The sequence below is a fragment of the Kwoniella bestiolae genome, chromosome 7 (genome assembly GCF_000512585.2).
Source record: "Kwoniella bestiolae CBS 10118 chromosome 7, complete sequence".
NCBI classification, from domain to species: Eukaryota; Fungi; Basidiomycota; class Tremellomycetes; order Tremellales; family Cryptococcaceae; genus Kwoniella; species Kwoniella bestiolae.
Window position 1 is genome coordinate 520,217 of NC_089247.1, and position 15,926 is coordinate 536,142.

The 15,926-nt window shown below is 46.8% G+C and overlaps 7 protein-coding genes across 7 annotated transcripts; 3 read left to right on the top strand and 4 right to left on the bottom strand.

Moving 5' to 3' along the window:
- Positions 1 to 269: 269 nt before the first annotated feature.
- Positions 270 to 1,140, top strand: I302_108119 (uncharacterized protein; the record flags this gene model as incomplete). Its single annotated transcript, XM_019194110.1, has 2 exons — positions 270 to 597; positions 707 to 1,140. The coding sequence occupies 2 exons, from the start codon at positions 270 to 272 to the stop codon at positions 1,138 to 1,140; spliced, it is 762 nt and encodes a 253-aa protein (XP_019044233.1).
- A 393-nt stretch (positions 1,141 to 1,533) lies between these two features.
- I302_108120 (uncharacterized protein) lies at positions 1,534 to 3,824 on the bottom strand (the record flags this gene model as incomplete). The annotated part of the gene is made up of 5 exons (XM_065870604.1): positions 1,534 to 1,824; positions 1,967 to 2,322; positions 2,391 to 2,757; positions 2,863 to 3,630; positions 3,732 to 3,824. 5 exons carry the CDS (start codon positions 3,822 to 3,824, stop codon positions 1,534 to 1,536), a joined length of 1,875 nt encoding a protein of 624 aa, XP_065726676.1.
- A 357-nt stretch (positions 3,825 to 4,181) lies between these two features.
- Positions 4,182 to 6,670, bottom strand: I302_108121 (uncharacterized protein; the record flags this gene model as incomplete). Its single annotated transcript, XM_019194108.1, has 10 exons — positions 4,182 to 4,409; positions 4,487 to 4,854; positions 4,915 to 4,969; positions 5,024 to 5,132; positions 5,198 to 5,392; positions 5,492 to 5,684; positions 5,757 to 5,845; positions 5,917 to 6,029; positions 6,109 to 6,378; positions 6,467 to 6,670. 10 exons carry the CDS (start codon positions 6,668 to 6,670, stop codon positions 4,182 to 4,184), a joined length of 1,824 nt encoding a protein of 607 aa, XP_019044231.1.
- A 504-nt stretch (positions 6,671 to 7,174) lies between these two features.
- I302_108122 (uncharacterized protein) lies at positions 7,175 to 10,223 on the top strand (the record flags this gene model as incomplete). Its single annotated transcript, XM_019194106.2, has 8 exons — positions 7,175 to 7,426; positions 8,149 to 8,460; positions 8,525 to 8,641; positions 8,694 to 8,983; positions 9,034 to 9,243; positions 9,300 to 9,700; positions 9,761 to 9,827; positions 9,899 to 10,223. The coding sequence occupies 8 exons, from the start codon at positions 7,175 to 7,177 to the stop codon at positions 10,221 to 10,223; spliced, it is 1,974 nt and encodes a 657-aa protein (XP_019044229.2).
- Positions 10,224 to 11,479: 1,256 nt separating this feature from the next.
- Positions 11,480 to 12,082, top strand: I302_108123 (uncharacterized protein; the record flags this gene model as incomplete). The annotated part of the gene is made up of 4 exons (XM_019194105.1): positions 11,480 to 11,557; positions 11,678 to 11,784; positions 11,860 to 11,906; positions 11,979 to 12,082. The coding sequence occupies 4 exons, from the start codon at positions 11,480 to 11,482 to the stop codon at positions 12,080 to 12,082; spliced, it is 336 nt and encodes a 111-aa protein (XP_019044228.1).
- Positions 12,083 to 12,479: 397 nt separating this feature from the next.
- I302_108124 (uncharacterized protein) lies at positions 12,480 to 13,146 on the bottom strand (the record flags this gene model as incomplete). Its single annotated transcript, XM_019194104.1, has 4 exons — positions 12,480 to 12,553; positions 12,777 to 12,847; positions 12,961 to 13,015; positions 13,128 to 13,146. The coding sequence occupies 4 exons, from the start codon at positions 13,144 to 13,146 to the stop codon at positions 12,480 to 12,482; spliced, it is 219 nt and encodes a 72-aa protein (XP_019044227.1).
- A 970-nt stretch (positions 13,147 to 14,116) lies between these two features.
- On the bottom strand, positions 14,117 to 15,671 carry I302_108125 (uncharacterized protein; the record flags this gene model as incomplete). Its single annotated transcript, XM_065870605.1, has 10 exons — positions 14,117 to 14,131; positions 14,216 to 14,318; positions 14,397 to 14,459; positions 14,552 to 14,587; positions 14,660 to 14,754; positions 14,867 to 14,936; positions 15,019 to 15,142; positions 15,199 to 15,310; positions 15,423 to 15,522; positions 15,589 to 15,671. 10 exons carry the CDS (start codon positions 15,669 to 15,671, stop codon positions 14,117 to 14,119), a joined length of 801 nt encoding a protein of 266 aa, XP_065726677.1.
- Between the last annotated feature and the right edge of the window lie 255 nt (positions 15,672 to 15,926).

Here is a 15,926-nt window from a genome sequence, read left to right on the forward strand (position 1 = left end):
TTTCTCACGTCACGTCAATCAATTACACATCAATCATCACAACAATCAATCATCAGTACTCATATCCCCCACTCACCATCTATACCCCACCAGTACACGTGTACACCGTCTTCTATTCTCATTGCGATACCTCTTCTTACCCATCAATCCACTCAACACTTGCAGGTCAAGTCTCACCCATCTAGATATCAATCTATACCAGCCAACTCATCATATCCATCTTACAACTCTTCGAGCCGCACTCCATCCGACACCGCTCAACCAGCACCATGCCAATCCCACCCCGACCCATTCCCGTACATCACCCCCGCCACTCCCACCATAGACAAGGGATGAAACCCGGTTCCTCCGTACCCCGTAAATCAGGAATCACCTCCTGCTCCTCGTCGCTCGAATGGAGAGCGGAGATTGCCTTGCTCAATGAGTTGGGCCCCAAGTCTGTTCCCCTCCATCTGACCGGCACTGCCAAAGGAGTAAAGATGGTCGATACCAAGTCCAAGTCCAAGGACAGGGAGATGGAAGAAAGGGGAGAGGGGAAGATGGAAGTAGGGTTGAGGGAATTGATTGATGATGGAAGGGGTAAACGGGAGAAGAGGGGTGAGTGGTTTCTACTGCTCCTCTGTTATATGTATATCCTATCTGAAGATTATATGATGGGGTGGATTTGGATCAATAGTCAATACTGATTTTGTTTATATCGTATTAGCCACTACAGCCACGACACTAGGATTCGACTTCATCCCCAACCCCACTATCCTCACTTTACCCGACGACGCCCCAGCAATCCAGGACAAGAAATCGTTATTGACCATCTCCAAATCCATTCCAACGCATGTCCAAGACGCCTCAACGCCATTGGAGAATACACCGATCACTCCTGGACTATTACCCCGGCCTTCTTCCTCGCTTGACCCTGAGGCTGAGGAAGAAGACGATGAAGATTGGGAGCACGTCCCCTCTTTGACTCGAGAGGAGGGTGAGAGAGTCGATGAGGACGAGCATGATATTATCATTCTGGGTGAATTGGAATTGGACGATGTGGACGATTCTATCATCAAAGATGGGGATGCTCAGGCTATAGCTACAAAGGGAAATGGGCAGAAGATCAGTTATGCTGGTATTCTAGGTACCAGGTCTTAGGTCTCAGGTCTCGAATGGCACGAAACATCCTTCCCCTCGAATCTTGTCTTCTGTTTGATCATCTTGTCTGTATTGTGTTTGGAAGTAAAGTTTGTCTTGTTCGAGTGATCGATTTACGTATCGCCATATCGTTATCGTTGAATGAGATTGTATTGAGATATCATAGGCATAAACGTATAATATAAACACGCAAAAACAGTGTAGGGTTGTAATCATAAATCAGTAATTTCATATCATACCATGTATACTCCATATCAATATCAATGTATCTCATGGTTCATCCAACCATACCTAGCAGAGTCGAGGCCCAAACAGTATAAGTGTCAAAGTATGACATATGTAGCAAAGTGGAAGGCAGCACATTCATTCCCTGTACTCTACTATTGTCATATACTAAATCCCGATCCTCCTCCCCCTAATCGCCCACGCAACCCCACATACCCCCAGACTATACATCCCCAACACCCCCATACTAACCACCCTCCCAGCATACATACTATCCATACAGACATTCACCAATCCCGTCCCCAAATTAGCCACCAGAAAGACCACCAGGCCATTCCTGTTGATTGATTCTAGTAGAGCGGGGGTGGGGATATCTGGGAACGTCGATTCGAGAAGTAGGTAGCCTAAGAGGAAGAGGGTGTTGTATGATGCTATGAAGAGGACGTAGGGTGTGTTTGCCTGGGGTCAAGTTCAGAGCGTTAGTCTAACCAGCTATGAGGAAGACTATTTATCGTTGAGAGGAGTTTTTATGTATAGGGAATGATGCGGTTGTCTTTCAAATGAGTAAATTAGGGAGAACGAATGTATAGAGACAACTCACAAACCTCCTTGAAACACGTGCATCACCATCCCCATTAACCCACGACCACCCCCCTAATGTACCCCAGTAAACTACGCTATGCCCGAACAATTGCAGGATCAACTCCGTCCTTCTCTTCTCGTATTGTCTCTTGCTCTGCTCATCCTCATGCACATGCGAGTCGGTCACTCCCTTGGTGGGAGGGGTAGAAACCTCAAGTTTCGATATATTTTCGCCTATAGATAAACCCAGTAGGTAGATGGCGATGTACCCAGGAAGGGAGGATAGACCCTCTTTGTTCTGTCCCATTATACCTTCTCGCGAGGGGGAGAGGAGGTAAGATTGTAGTCCGTATCTGGTGAGGATCGCCTGTTGGACTGAAAACAGTTATTAGTGTTACTGTGTATTATGTGGGTCGGGTGGGAGTACGATTGAGCCAACTCACCTAGACTGATCCCTATACCCAATAATCTCCAACTCACCCTCCTCCGTAATGGTCTAACCAATACCCCGAAAACAGGTAATAAACCAATCGTAAAGAAGAAATTCCAATGTACGCCATACTCCGTTACGTGTTCTGGATATTCCACTCCCTTGACCATTACCAGCCTTATGAATCCCAATATCAAGGTGGGGAGCGACTTCCTGAGTGCTTTGAGCAGGTCTTTAGGAAGGGTATGTGCGGTGTCTTTACGAAGAGTAAGACCTGGTGAGCTTGGTGGATTGATTGAGGATGAGGGGATCTCGGGATTGAGCGATTTGAGGGATATGAGGCCGAGGGAAAATACGAATGAGCCTACGCCTACGTCCATCTACCGTATTCATCAAGGGTCAGCTACGCTATAAGCCCTTGCATGAATCGGGTTCGGCGTAGTGAAGCTGAGCTGATTAGAGTGAGTATGAGTAGGCAGACTTACCAAGCTCGTACCGAAATCCTCACATTTGCCTAACCATCTCGGAAAGACCTGAAAGTCCACAGCCAGTATACAATGAACAGTCATGATCATCATATGTGCCCTGTACACACTGAGGAACGGTAACCTCCTTTTCTTCTGCCCTTCCCCATCGCCCTTCCCTAATCGGATGGTACTGGGTGTAGAAACGTTTCTCGTTCTAGATCTATCTTTGGTGGGATAAGTGGATGAGCCGGGTAAGGAGTCACTCTCTGCCGTCGGCGGGGTAGGTAAGATATTGACCGTTATATTATCTGGACTGGGTTGGGGACTTAATCTCCGCTTGTTCACCCCGACACTGGTGAATGGATCGTCCACCGAGAGGTTCGAGGGTGAAGTGGGATTGGAAGAATTGGATAGGATCGAAGGGCTGGGTGAGGCAGAGTACTCGTGTGCGGAGGATAGAGCAACCTGAGAGGGAAGTTTGATAGGTGTATTTTGAGCTGAGGTGGTCGTTGAGGTAGGTTCGGCAATTTCCTCGTCTGAGTCTGACTCCTCCAACCATGAGCCCTTTGATTGGTCTTTACTTGTATTCCCTATTTGGCGTCGGCGGGATTTGGGAGATAGGAGATAGACGACGGATGAGAGGGTGAGTAGGAAGATGTTGTATGTTATTGGGATTGTGGCGAAAAGGGTCACGCCCAGGAGGAGGGGGAGGGAAGAGGTGAGGTAGTCGGATATGAAGGAGGGTTTGATACGTGGGTAGAGGGTTGCGTAGAGTGCGTAAGAGATCTAATGTAGGACAGGGACAAAGGTATCAGCTATGAGTTCTATCTTATCTTGGATTCAGTTCAGTTAGATGAGACACTATAGTTATGGTGTACCGCACTCACCCAAGCTACTAGGCTTACGGCCAGGATGGTGTATATCGATGAACCTGGGTTATCAGATACGAAAGCTTCTTTGGCTGCTTTGTAGTCTGACATGTTGGATGATTCGAGATTGGAGGTTGGCACAGTCCTTATATTCGATTTAAGTGGTCCATCGTATGCTATTGCTGCTACGTCGTCGCTTCTTCGCTGACCAATGCTCATAACATACTCAACAGGTTGAAAGGGTCGTCTTGGAATCTCGAATTGCTCGACAACAAGACACCTCGCCTCCACTCTGGAAAACCTCCACTTGGGTGTTCTAACATGACTGGTACTCGTATTGCTCAATTATGAAAATAACGAGACGATCAATCCAAAACTCAAGCTCATGAAGATGCATGACAACATGCATATAACCCCTCAGCCTACCCCTCAAATATCTACAATACACCTTTACCTCAGAAGTAAACACTAAAACTTGAACTTCTCAGCCTTCTCTTTACCCTTCTTATCGTCCTTCCTCGCTCTCTTCTTCATCTCACCAGACATGACATCCTCGAACCCACTTCTATCAGCATCAGCACCGGGTACATATACCTTCTGGCCCTGTGATCTGGATGCTTCGTATTTCGCCTTGAGCTGCTCTTGCGTGAGATCCTCGTCCTCTGATATGGAGATTTCCACGTCGCCTGCTTTGCGCTGATGGACAAACATAAATCAGTACTATACCTCTATACACTAGCTTCATATACGACCAGAGGGTGAGCTCGACTCACCTTCCTACCCGAATCCTCCGCACCAAGCACAGCGGGCCCACCAGGTCTACCAACATTGGAAATATCGTATGCAGTAGATGAACCCATAAATCCCCTACTGGAAGTTTCCCGTTCAGGAATGACCTGATACAATTCCCTAGGTCCAGAAGGTACATCTTCACTCTCTGCTCTGGTGTTTTTCCTAAGATCAACGAAATCGGGTGTCTCCAATCCACCAGGAACAGTAGATACGACGGAATTGTATCCTGATGGAGTGGCCAGACCTGAAGGTGTTTCCAGGCCATCTGCTGGGGCGTTACCTGATCGTACGGGCGCGGGTTCTTCTTCGTCTGCTTCTTCCTCTTCGTCGGATTCTTCTTCTTCGGATTCTATGAGAATGGTCAGCATTTGGACTGATATATAATTTACAGGAGGGAAGTACTGCTCACCTTCGTCCATCTGCTCGATTTCGCCCCATAACGTCCTATCAATCTGATCTTGGTTCTGGAGACAATACTGTCAGCTGAACATAGCCGTTCCGGGCAAGGGCTAGCTCACCGCTATCTCCGCTCCCTGCATCACACCAAACACATCACCATACAATGGTCTGTTGAAATCGTCCATCGGTGGCTTACCCCATCCACCAGGATGGAAACCCCACTGAGCGCTATGATCCCATACACAATCAGCTAGACACTATGGCAAACAATTCCAACCAAGCAGCTGACTTACCCAGGAGGAATGGGAGCATTCAATCCCCTAATTCTCAAATTGGGATAACTTGGTGGAGGACCGAATCTCTGCATCGCTATTAACCATGGCGGTGGTGCCAGAGGTGGTATAGATAGAGCTTCTATCAATTCGTCGGAAAGTTCTCCAGGTTTCTTGGTTCGTAGATCAGTTTCGAGTTCTTTCCCTTCGTAGTATCTATTGATCACCACACACGCAATCAGCTATTATCCCTTTCCTTCCGTCTAGCCTGAGCGCATTAGAGACAAGAAGAGAAAAATGGGCTACGCTACTCACGCTTCACCAAATCTGCTCATACTAGGTTTCGTCTGGAACTTGAAGAAAGCATCATGCAACTTCTGATAATCAATATCGATTTTACCCATCTTAGGTTGTACTCTTTCTCTTGTCTTTTGTCGCAATGTTTGTTCGGCTTCTTTGGCTTTGATGGCATCTCTCTGTTCACCAATACCAGTCTCGGCGATCCATGCTAAATGTTGACCCCCATTAGTCCACTGGTCATGAAATCCGACACTAGCGAAAAGGGGAAGAGAGTACTCACGAGGAAGTAGATAAGGTGGTTTCTCTATACCCCTCTTTCCAGCTAGGTAATCCCTCTTAGCGTTCCAATGAGCTGGTACAGGTACAGTGCTAATTCGAAGGGAAACTCAGTTAGCTGTATGTTCTTCCTCAATTACAGACGTGAAAGATAGACAGCTCACTTCCTGTACGATTTGAGGTTGACCAAAGTTCTCGGATCTCGAGCATCACAATCAAACCATTCCACCACTTCAGGTCGATCTACCAACTGCTTCAACTCCGCTACGGTCAATTTCTGGGAATCAAATGGTCCCAACAATCTATCAGCTACATGATCCTTTTCACCCAAGGGGGAGGACGCAGAGATAGCTTACCGCAGCCTTCCTCCTTTCCCTCCTTGTCAGACCTTCCTGGTCCGCCGCCCTCTGCGCAGCCTTCTTCACATCATCCTCATCGTCATCCTCATCATCCGAATAATATACCTCTCCCTTTGCTGGTCCAGCATCCTGCCCAGCTTCCAACGCATCTCCACCTTCCTGCCCTTGGAACCGTGCTAATATGGATGAGAATGCTGAATAGGCTGGATCGGAGGTATCTATATTGATATCTATCGAGGTTGCCGCTGTACTTGTTGAAGTGACGGACTGTTGAAATCCATTATTCAGCTTCAGCTTCAGCTTCTCAATCACCCATTTCTCGTCTAAAAGGGAGGAAGTGTTTAGCTGGACTCACCTCAACATCACTCTCTGTATCTGTTGGTGGTTCACTGGCAGAAGCTGAATCACGTCCATTGGGAGTCTTCGTTATTCCTGCTGCTGCTTTTTGTTTTGCCTTTAACCTCTTCAACGCTCCTCTGGATTTTGCCGATGAGCTTTTCACGGGACCATGCCCGTTGGTCAGGTCGCCGTTGGGTTTTGAGCTTACTGCTGCTGGCATTTCGATGATAAGTGAGGTGAGACAAGATAGTGCAAACAAAGATGTTTTTGAGATTAATTGACTGGGATGAGCATAGCATCTTGCATCTCGAAATAAAGGAGCAGCTTGAACGAGCGAAGGGAAGGCATAGGGAATTAGGTGCGCGTGGCAGCGGTGTTTCTGGCTTTTAGGCACATTGGCGAAAGAAGGGTGAATTAGGCACCACTTTAGAAAACTTGCCACCCACTTACATATATATCCGGATCCGAGATGAGCATTCTCAAATACAGTCTCAACCTAAAGTCAACTGTTCTTTGTTTCTCCTTCTTCACTTTCTTCTCATTCTCACACTCTTATCAACTTATCAAAGACATTATACCATCTGCCTTACATCCAACAAGATATTCACAGGCGACAAACCTCATCGTGCTCTAGCAAGGTCAAATCGCAAAGCAATCAACAGACCCCGCAGCTGAGCAAGAATCTACCTTCTCCCGCTTATCCCCATCACACAGCATTCACACCATGGCCGCATTCCAACAGGCTCTGGCCAACTACAGTACCAACTCACAAGACAACGCGCCATCGTCATCTACATCAGTGTCCATCAGAGGTTCAGCCAATGGCGGTGCTCCATCTACTCGGGGTATTTCTTCCGCTCTGAGGGGTGCTGGAATTACCAGAGAACAAGGGATGGAGCTTGATGGGACCAACAATGGTGGGAGAGTGGGACGAGGGGGAAGGAGAGGCGCTAGATCCGGAGGTCCGCTTGATCAGGTAAGTAATAACATATCATCCTATACAAGGCTCGAGGGGTAGTCTGGGGGGAAGGAACCGCTTTGCTTTTTAGGGGAATCTACATTGCATACGAAGCTACGACGAGAAGAAGATATACATGTAGTGTGTCGCCGGCGCTGCAGTAGCTACTCGCCACCCGGTCTCATCTCGGTATCGCTCTTCCCTCGTCAACGCTCAAGTTCATCATCAAGATTGTATATGTCGACTTTTGATTATTTAGACCAGATGATTGTAGAGATACGTGAAAGGATTACACATCCTTGCACGCTTGTCGTGCCAATCTCGTTATGGGAGACTCTCCCTTCATTACTGGTGGTATGACAACCTTTGTATGGTCTTCCTTCGTGGGCAGCCCGGTCATCTGGTTTCTAAGACCAAAAAGTCCTCAAACCGACATCTCTGTTACGACCTCGGTTGTTTATCTCTTCTTATTTGTATTTCATTTCTGGTCTCAAAGAGAGGGGATTACTATCGATAAGATGAGCCCTCGAGCCTTTTCCGCCGTTGAATTTGGATCTAGTAACATGCTCACCATTCCGGATGATCGTTTCTCCTCAACTGTTCGAACTGCTACCCACCACCATACTCGATTTCGCCAACGACCGCCCAATATCATCACCAATATACCTTATCTTCCGGATACACCATCACCCCTCCGTTTCAATCATCGACAAACTCATTTTCGACATGTGCACCGACAGACCGGTCGACATCACCCATCAAACAATGCAAATAACAAACCATATCAGAAGCCTGGATCATTAGCCTCGCGGATGGCTCCTGGTACATCAAACAGTAACAACAACAACAGCCGAGGTGGAAGGCCTACCCGAGGTAGTAACAATGCCAGGAATCCAACCGGAACACCACCTATCGTAAAACAGCTGCAAACGATTTCTGGCAAAGCCGAAAGGGAACATTCCAAATCTGAACTCACCAAGAAGCTTCACGGTGAAGAGATGAAGGAGTGGATCAGAAAGCGGGTGATAGCAGACGGCGTGCTTGATATGTCGGTAAGTGATGGTTCACATGTCGCATGTATCGGTTTAGACTGCGAATGCTGACGGATCTCAATAGAATTTACCAAATGACCCATGGCTCAAAGAAAATGGTATCTTGCCACCGGGTCATCCCAATGCGCCACCCAACGCCGGTACGGTCTTCTGGAGGATAATCGAAGGTGTGGTCCAAAAGGTACTTCAAGCGATATTTTCAAAGGTTCAAACAAATGCTTACGATTCTTCAGGGTGCTGGAATTACTGTCCTCACCCTCAGTCTAGCCAATAACAATCTCGAACACCTCGCTCAACTCTCAAAACTTCCTCTTACGCTTCCCGACATTCGAGCTCTCGACTTGAGCGGTAATCCTATCAAGAATATCGGTGAACTCGACAATCTTCGAGCGGCCGGTGAGAAGAAGGGTAAAGCTACTTCCGGTGCTGGAAGTTTGAAGAGTCTGGTGGAAATCAAATTGAACGATTGCTTCTTCAGAGAAAGAATGCTCCAACAGCCTGATGGTCCAAACATATACAAGCAGTGAGTAAATACCCGTATAGCGATCGCATACGTGCTAATATACTATGCAGTGATATCTTACGCCGATTCCCTGGTCTCCGAATTCTGGATGGCGTAGAACTCGAGCGTATCATCCTGCCTATTGACAGGAAGCCCAAGGTTCGACTGACCGATGAGCAGAAAGCGGCTTTTGTCGCCAAGCCATTCGCGTTCCCATGCGATGTGCAAGGGGGCTTTAGTGAAGAAGGAGTAAAAGAAGCTGCAATGCAGTTCTGTGCGAAGTAAGTTGGCCGCCTCGGTCGATGCTCATCGGAAGTTGCTAAACTCGATATGCTAGATACTTTACCTTATTCGATAACGATCGTAATGCACTCATCCCTGGATACGCGCCCAACGCTCTCATATCCATCTCCGCCAATACTTTACCTTCCCGATCCGCCTACCAGGTAGAAGCACAGAAGACTCGAGCCAATCGACCTCAACCTGTTTCGTTCGAAGCTTGGACCAATCTACCTAGTCGAAATTTCTTCAGGGGAATCACCACTATCAGAGCTAGGATGGACAGTCTCCATAATCCTGCTGATGCCGAACGGCTGCTGAGGTGGTGGAATAAGGTGGTTCCAAGGACGAAACATCCTTTATCCGATCCTGAACGATGGTGCTTTGACACTTGGGTACTGGACGGGGAAGGAGAAAATACCAAGTTGTGCTTGATGATCCAAGGAGAATTCGAAGAAAGTAAGTTCCTATCGTCATTATCTGTGACTCACACCAGCTGACACGCAAATCCGCTTGCAGTGCCATCAGGAACGTATCGATCATTTTCCAGGACGTTCATTCTTTCACCTGCTCCGCCAGGCTCACTGTAAGTTGTCCCACTGTGATGAGCGAATCCAAGTGAATCCAACACCTTACTGACTTGAACGCATGAATTAGCGCTGCCAACGCAGGATGGCCCGCGATCGCTCTTTCCGACACGATGACCGTCCACTCATACCTCGGTACATTCGCTTTCGACGAGCGTAACCGGTCATTGGCAACCCACGGAGTAACCATTCAACCTCCCTCACTACCTGCCACTGCACCTGTCAACGGCGCAGCAACGGGTAACGATGCTCTCATTGCTCAAATGTCACAGCAAACAAGGATGAACGCTCAGTTCTCTACGATGTGCTTGGAACAGAATGGATGGAACTTCGAAGCTGCTTTGAAGAATTTCGAGGAGATCAAGGGGTCTATACCTCCCGAAGCGTTTGTATAGGAATATGGATTTTAGGGGGAAGGAGGAGAGAGCTCGACTATCAGACCTTATCTTTGTTTGCTATAATTTTAGGAATTCCGTCACTTGTTTTCATGCTTATTTTGTAATATCATTATCCTCTCCTCGCTTCGTTACCTGCTTTCTTCCTTTACTTTCCCTTTTAACAACACCCTCAAACAAACACAACCGGAAAAACAAGGAGAAAGGCCAAACACAACCCTAAAACAACGAAGGAACAAGTACATGAACGAGAGCTCTGCTTGTCCTCACCAAACATTTTCGGAAAGATCAAGCTGTTGGTATTCCCACATCTCACCCAAACAACTTCGTCTTCCGTCCGATTCTCCGCGTTTCTCACCAACTACAATGTTCATCGTTGGACCGCTTTGCTTGCTTTTTACTGTTATTTCGATGGTTTCATGTTATTTGTTATTTATTTTTCACTTTCATCAAATATATATACATAACAAACAAACAAACAGACAAATATGGTCTGATGGTCGATGCTCTCTCGCTCTGTGGCTTGTCAGGGATTTATCAAACTGGGATGTAGATAGGTTGAATGTGACATGAATGTACTTATATCTCAATGCTTGTACTTCCACTACGAGGCCTGGATCCCTCTCAACCACATACATAGCCTTCTTGCGTGCATATCCAAATGCATGGTAGCTCCTGACATCATTGAAGATTGAACGGCCATCCATCTGGTACCAACAACCGGACATGACCGCACGGACCGCTTTATGTAATTCGGATAATCACACAAGAGGTACGATCGATATCTAACTTGATCTGATCGTCTGCGTTGGTTCGTCATCAAATCGTCGATCCGATCCAACCTGTTTGTCTGGACATCATCGATCACGACCATCCATACATACCTCGATACGTGTACATCAAGTAAACAAACGCGATCTATTGGCGTTATCACGTAAATTGAGCAAGTACGATGATCAGAAAAACTAATGTTCTCAAATCCAAGCGCGTCATTTGGCGTCATCTGGGGTCTGTTGATTCACTAAAGCACGGTGTTTACTGAATTGATTGTGAAAGCAGATCCATAACCAGATCTGAATTGGATCGATGGATGAGATGGCATGACGAAATGCTCCATCAGACTGAGCATGAGCAGGAGCAAGGTATATAATCAACCTATCTGGTGAATCCATATCTTTCCCTTCTTATTCTATCAAATCACAAATAACCAAATAACTAAACAACCAAACAACCAAACAACCAAGCAATCAAACACAATGTCAACCGAACCAGGACACGCCAACGCTGAGACTCACACTAAACTTGATGGTTCTCCTGATCGACGATTCAAAGAGGTGAGTAATCTTTTACCATCCCCGTCTACTTCCAATACTTCATGACCGTCTTCTGAGTTCGTATCACTAATATCGATAGCGGTGTACCGGACGATGCTGATGGTGCTTGATCGATCTTAGCACGGTGGTGGTCAACACGGTGCTCAAGGACAAGGGTACGAGGAGGACGGAGATGGAACTTCCAGATTGGTCACTGAAGGTACAGGCGAAGATACTGGTGTGTACAAGTAAGTCGCTCGTCTGCCTCTTGTGAATTTGACTCACCACTTGAGATTGTATGGCTGACGTTTGCGACTTGACAGGCCAAGCGAACATGGTGGTCAGAAGAAAGATGGTGGCTCCGACAACCGTGAGTCTCTATTCACTACCGCCTCTACGCCGCGTATAGTAGAGCATTGCTGATATTGATGCCGCCCATTAGGAGTAAGCTCAGAACATGGGTTCGGCGGGAACAGGGATAAGGCTTCTGCCGAGGGTCAGAAGGGTGGTTCCGCCAGCTACGAAAACGGCGGATTGACCAAGTAGGTGTAGTAGTCAACGGTAAAAAGTATCAATAATCAAGAGATGTATCGTGATAAGTCAAGCATACTCTTGCGTTTTCAAACTAGTAATCAGCATGAGCGAGAAATGGACGCTAAGCGGGATGGCCGAGTATACTGCTCGCCTTGATATGTAGAACTACTCCCCCACACATGTTTCGTTTCAACAGCACATCTCGTCAAACATATATATCAATCACATCTCTAATTGTAATGCGTAAAAATATACAACACGGATCTGTCTCATGGTACTGAACGTCGCAGACGATGTTCACTGATTATCATATAGTCTGTTGATACTGCCCAACTCCCCTCAGCCTCAGTAATCCCTCCTTTCACATCACATGCATTATCTTTCACTTTCACAAAAGTGTGGTCGGTCTCTAGTAGTGTCGTCCAATGGGTGCGCCAGCCGGTCGCTCATGTCTACTGATGACCCACCAAGCGTGAATTACACCTGGCATTACCAATGATCAGTCAGCAGGTTTGTCCCACATTTCAAGCAGCGAACAAGCCCCGGAAATTTGCAACCGTTATCACAAAGCTTGGGTTATCCTGGGGATGTCTAGATACCTCGTTGCCTTGTCATTCTCCGGTTGGTTCCACTACCACCTCCGTATCTCCACTATCCTTTGATAGGCTTCCCTCGGTCCTTCTTCGACGGAACTCGATCCACTCACCAGGTATCCAGCCCAAGATCCACAGCAATATATTAATCAAGGTGTCTGCACCACAACCGGATTTGATGAATCTATTGGAATTTTATAGGGACAGTCAGTATTAGGGAGGTCTCTGGGCAATCGGGGGGACAGGTGAGAGGTTATGGGACGTGCTGGTGGTGGTGAGAGCTTGTGAGAAACTTACACCGGGACGGGTGGGAGGAAGATGGCGAGGAAGTAGAGAAGGACATCTCCACCGGCTATGAGGCTTACTAGTCAGCATACTGCAAATACAAGAGAAAGGGCTGGTGGTAGAACAGGCAGAAAAGAAGGGAAGGGAAGGGAAGGGCGAAAAGGGGATCACGAACTCACAGGATGGTGGTCTAGCCATTTTCGGTTGTTTCTAGCTTATCTAGTTGTGCGATATGTGATTGATTGTATGTGAATGTGTGGTATTACAAACCTATTGTCAAACCGATAGAAGTGAGGTAAAGTGAAGGTTGAACAAGATGTATTTCAATCAATTTGGTTACTGGTATATGTGTCTTCGAACGACTGTGCAGAGAACGGACAAATCTTATCAGCTAAGTGATCTGCATGACGTCATCTCGGTCACCGACCGAGCTTGGCACCAAGTCAGTGACGGAATGCTGTGAAGTACCATGAATGGATGTAGTGATGCAGTGTAAAACGAGAATGCTATGCATGGTCTCGTCAGATGACATATATGCAAACGACTTGGGAATGAATTAGCACAAGCAGCCTACATATCTCGATTCATACTTGGATCGGACATTCCGACGCGACTTGGAGAGCAGTACTGTACAACAATTGATTTGTCGAAGTGCGGTAGCACCTCACGATTCAACAACTTATGCATGCATGAACCAGACATCTACACGAACACTTGAGACGGGAGCTCACACTCAAAAGGAACGAACACTTGGAAGATGACATGACATGGAATGGACAGAGGCAGATTAAACACGAAGGTGCAGTTCATCCAGGTTTGAATTACAGCCATTTTACTACCTTACACCGCGTTATGAGTCAGCCCGGTCTTACTGGCATTATCGATATAATCCATCTTATGACCCTCATTCGGATTCCCTCGAGTGAATCTATGCGGAGATTTATCCTTGAGCTCGATCGAGTCGTCGTCCACACCTAGGCCCAGCGGGTCTTTGGTGACAAATCGCTGGGGCGAGTGGGTGAATGTTGGGCAATGAAGTTGTGGATTGGCATTGCCGGTCGCGGGATCGCCGTTCTGCTGGCCCGTCACAATCCATCAGCTGCTCATCTTGGATACCAGCAGAGCCCCTCACCTGGATGAATGTGTCGTTCCGAACGTGCACGACTGGTCAGTTCTTGGGTGTCTGCAAACATACATCGATCTCAGTACAGTATGTTATACGGAAGCGCATGCTTTTCTTAGGCAAAAAGTCAAAAGTCAAGCTCACCCGTCCATGAGATGAGGAATCGTTCTGCAACGCTCGTCGCAGGGAATATCGACTGTTCAAGGAAGCTAGTAGACCATAAGTATAGAACTTGGATTGAAGCAATCTGTGTAGTTACAGGCATCAGGCTCAGCTGTCGCCTGACGGGAAACGTACGGTCCGGATGAGAAGGAATATCGCTTACAAGGCAAAGATGTCAATGTATGTCTTTGGGATTCCAAAAGTGACGATGAAGAAGTAGATGATCCTGTTGATGCCATTGTATTCAGGTGGATAATATCATCTCGTCAGCTTTTTCATATTGGCCAAGGTAACTTAATCCTTCTTCCCATCACTGACAGCAACGTAGGAGGCGACTGAGTCTCCGCCATGATCCTGCCAATGAGATCAGATCGCATGGTCAGCACCCGCTAACAGAACAGGGTTACAGCTTATCTCGCAGCTCACTTGATCAATTTTCCAATAATGACATCAGTTTCTTTCCAACCAGTCTTACTCTTGACATGATGGACGAAGTGATCAACAGGTCCGCAGCAAGTGAACTGCATAACCAGAGGTACATGAATATTTTCTTTGGCGTTGCCTATATATTAGTATAGCAGATCAGCGAGGATCAGAACCCATTTTCTAAAGTAGCCAACAAATTAGACTTACTTGAGAATAACCTGCTCTTACTGCTTCTCTGGAAAGTGACAGACCAAAAGCCCCGACGATCGTCGTTAACCTAATGATTTGCATTGTTGATTTGAGTCAGTCACAGTGTAGTCGTAAGGACGTGGTGCCGAGAGAGAAAAGAAAACACGCACATGCAAAGACCGATAGCTCCAATAAGGGCTTTGGAGCGATTACATAGTTTGTACGCTCTTTCCGTGAAGAAAAGCTGGGTGGTAATTGCGGGTATGAGATCGAGTATGCTCATGTATAACAGCACTATAACAAGAGTGTCAGTGCGTCGCAGCTGTTAGCTCAGGGTGCAAACGACTCACGGCTCGTCGGTGATATGAAGGGAGCGTAAGTTTCAAAGTCAACGACAAATAACTTGAACATCAGGACTACGATGTAGAGAGTAAGTGCGAAGCTTGTTGTGGTCGTTATCATCTATGTATTTTGGACGGAGCGTGTGCAATCGGTGTCAGCTACTCATTCTGAGATTTGCCATTGGCCATTGGCCATTGGCCTGGTTGGTTGAGAGGTAGTCACGGTCACTCACGACTATAGCTTTATTGAACATTCTATCACCCTCTGACCAAGTCCAGTAATTGATCATCTGGACAATCATGACTCCGCATAGCAGAGCGTCTGCTCCGAAACTGCCGAGGGTAGGGCTTACACGTCAGCTCCTATCTCTTGCATTGACCAGGCAAGGAAGAACTCACGATACGATGAAAACACCTAGATTCAAAGTACGATCATACTCCATCACCTCCTTTGCAGCTTGTTCGAGAGGTTCTGAACTCATATCGAGCTGGATTCTATCAAGGTATTGTTTGTCCCTTTTTGGTGAGAGGAGTGAAGATGACAATTTGAGGCTTGAAGTAGGTGGAGCGCTACATGAGATGGGATTTATATGAGTTCGAGTAGCGTAGAGCGAACAATATCCAATCTGTTCGTATAATACATAATAGACGGGGCAGATCAAAGAAGTGCCTTGATCCGTTTTACGGGGAAGAGACTATCAGCTGATTTGATCGATCACTAACACTGTATTGTCAGA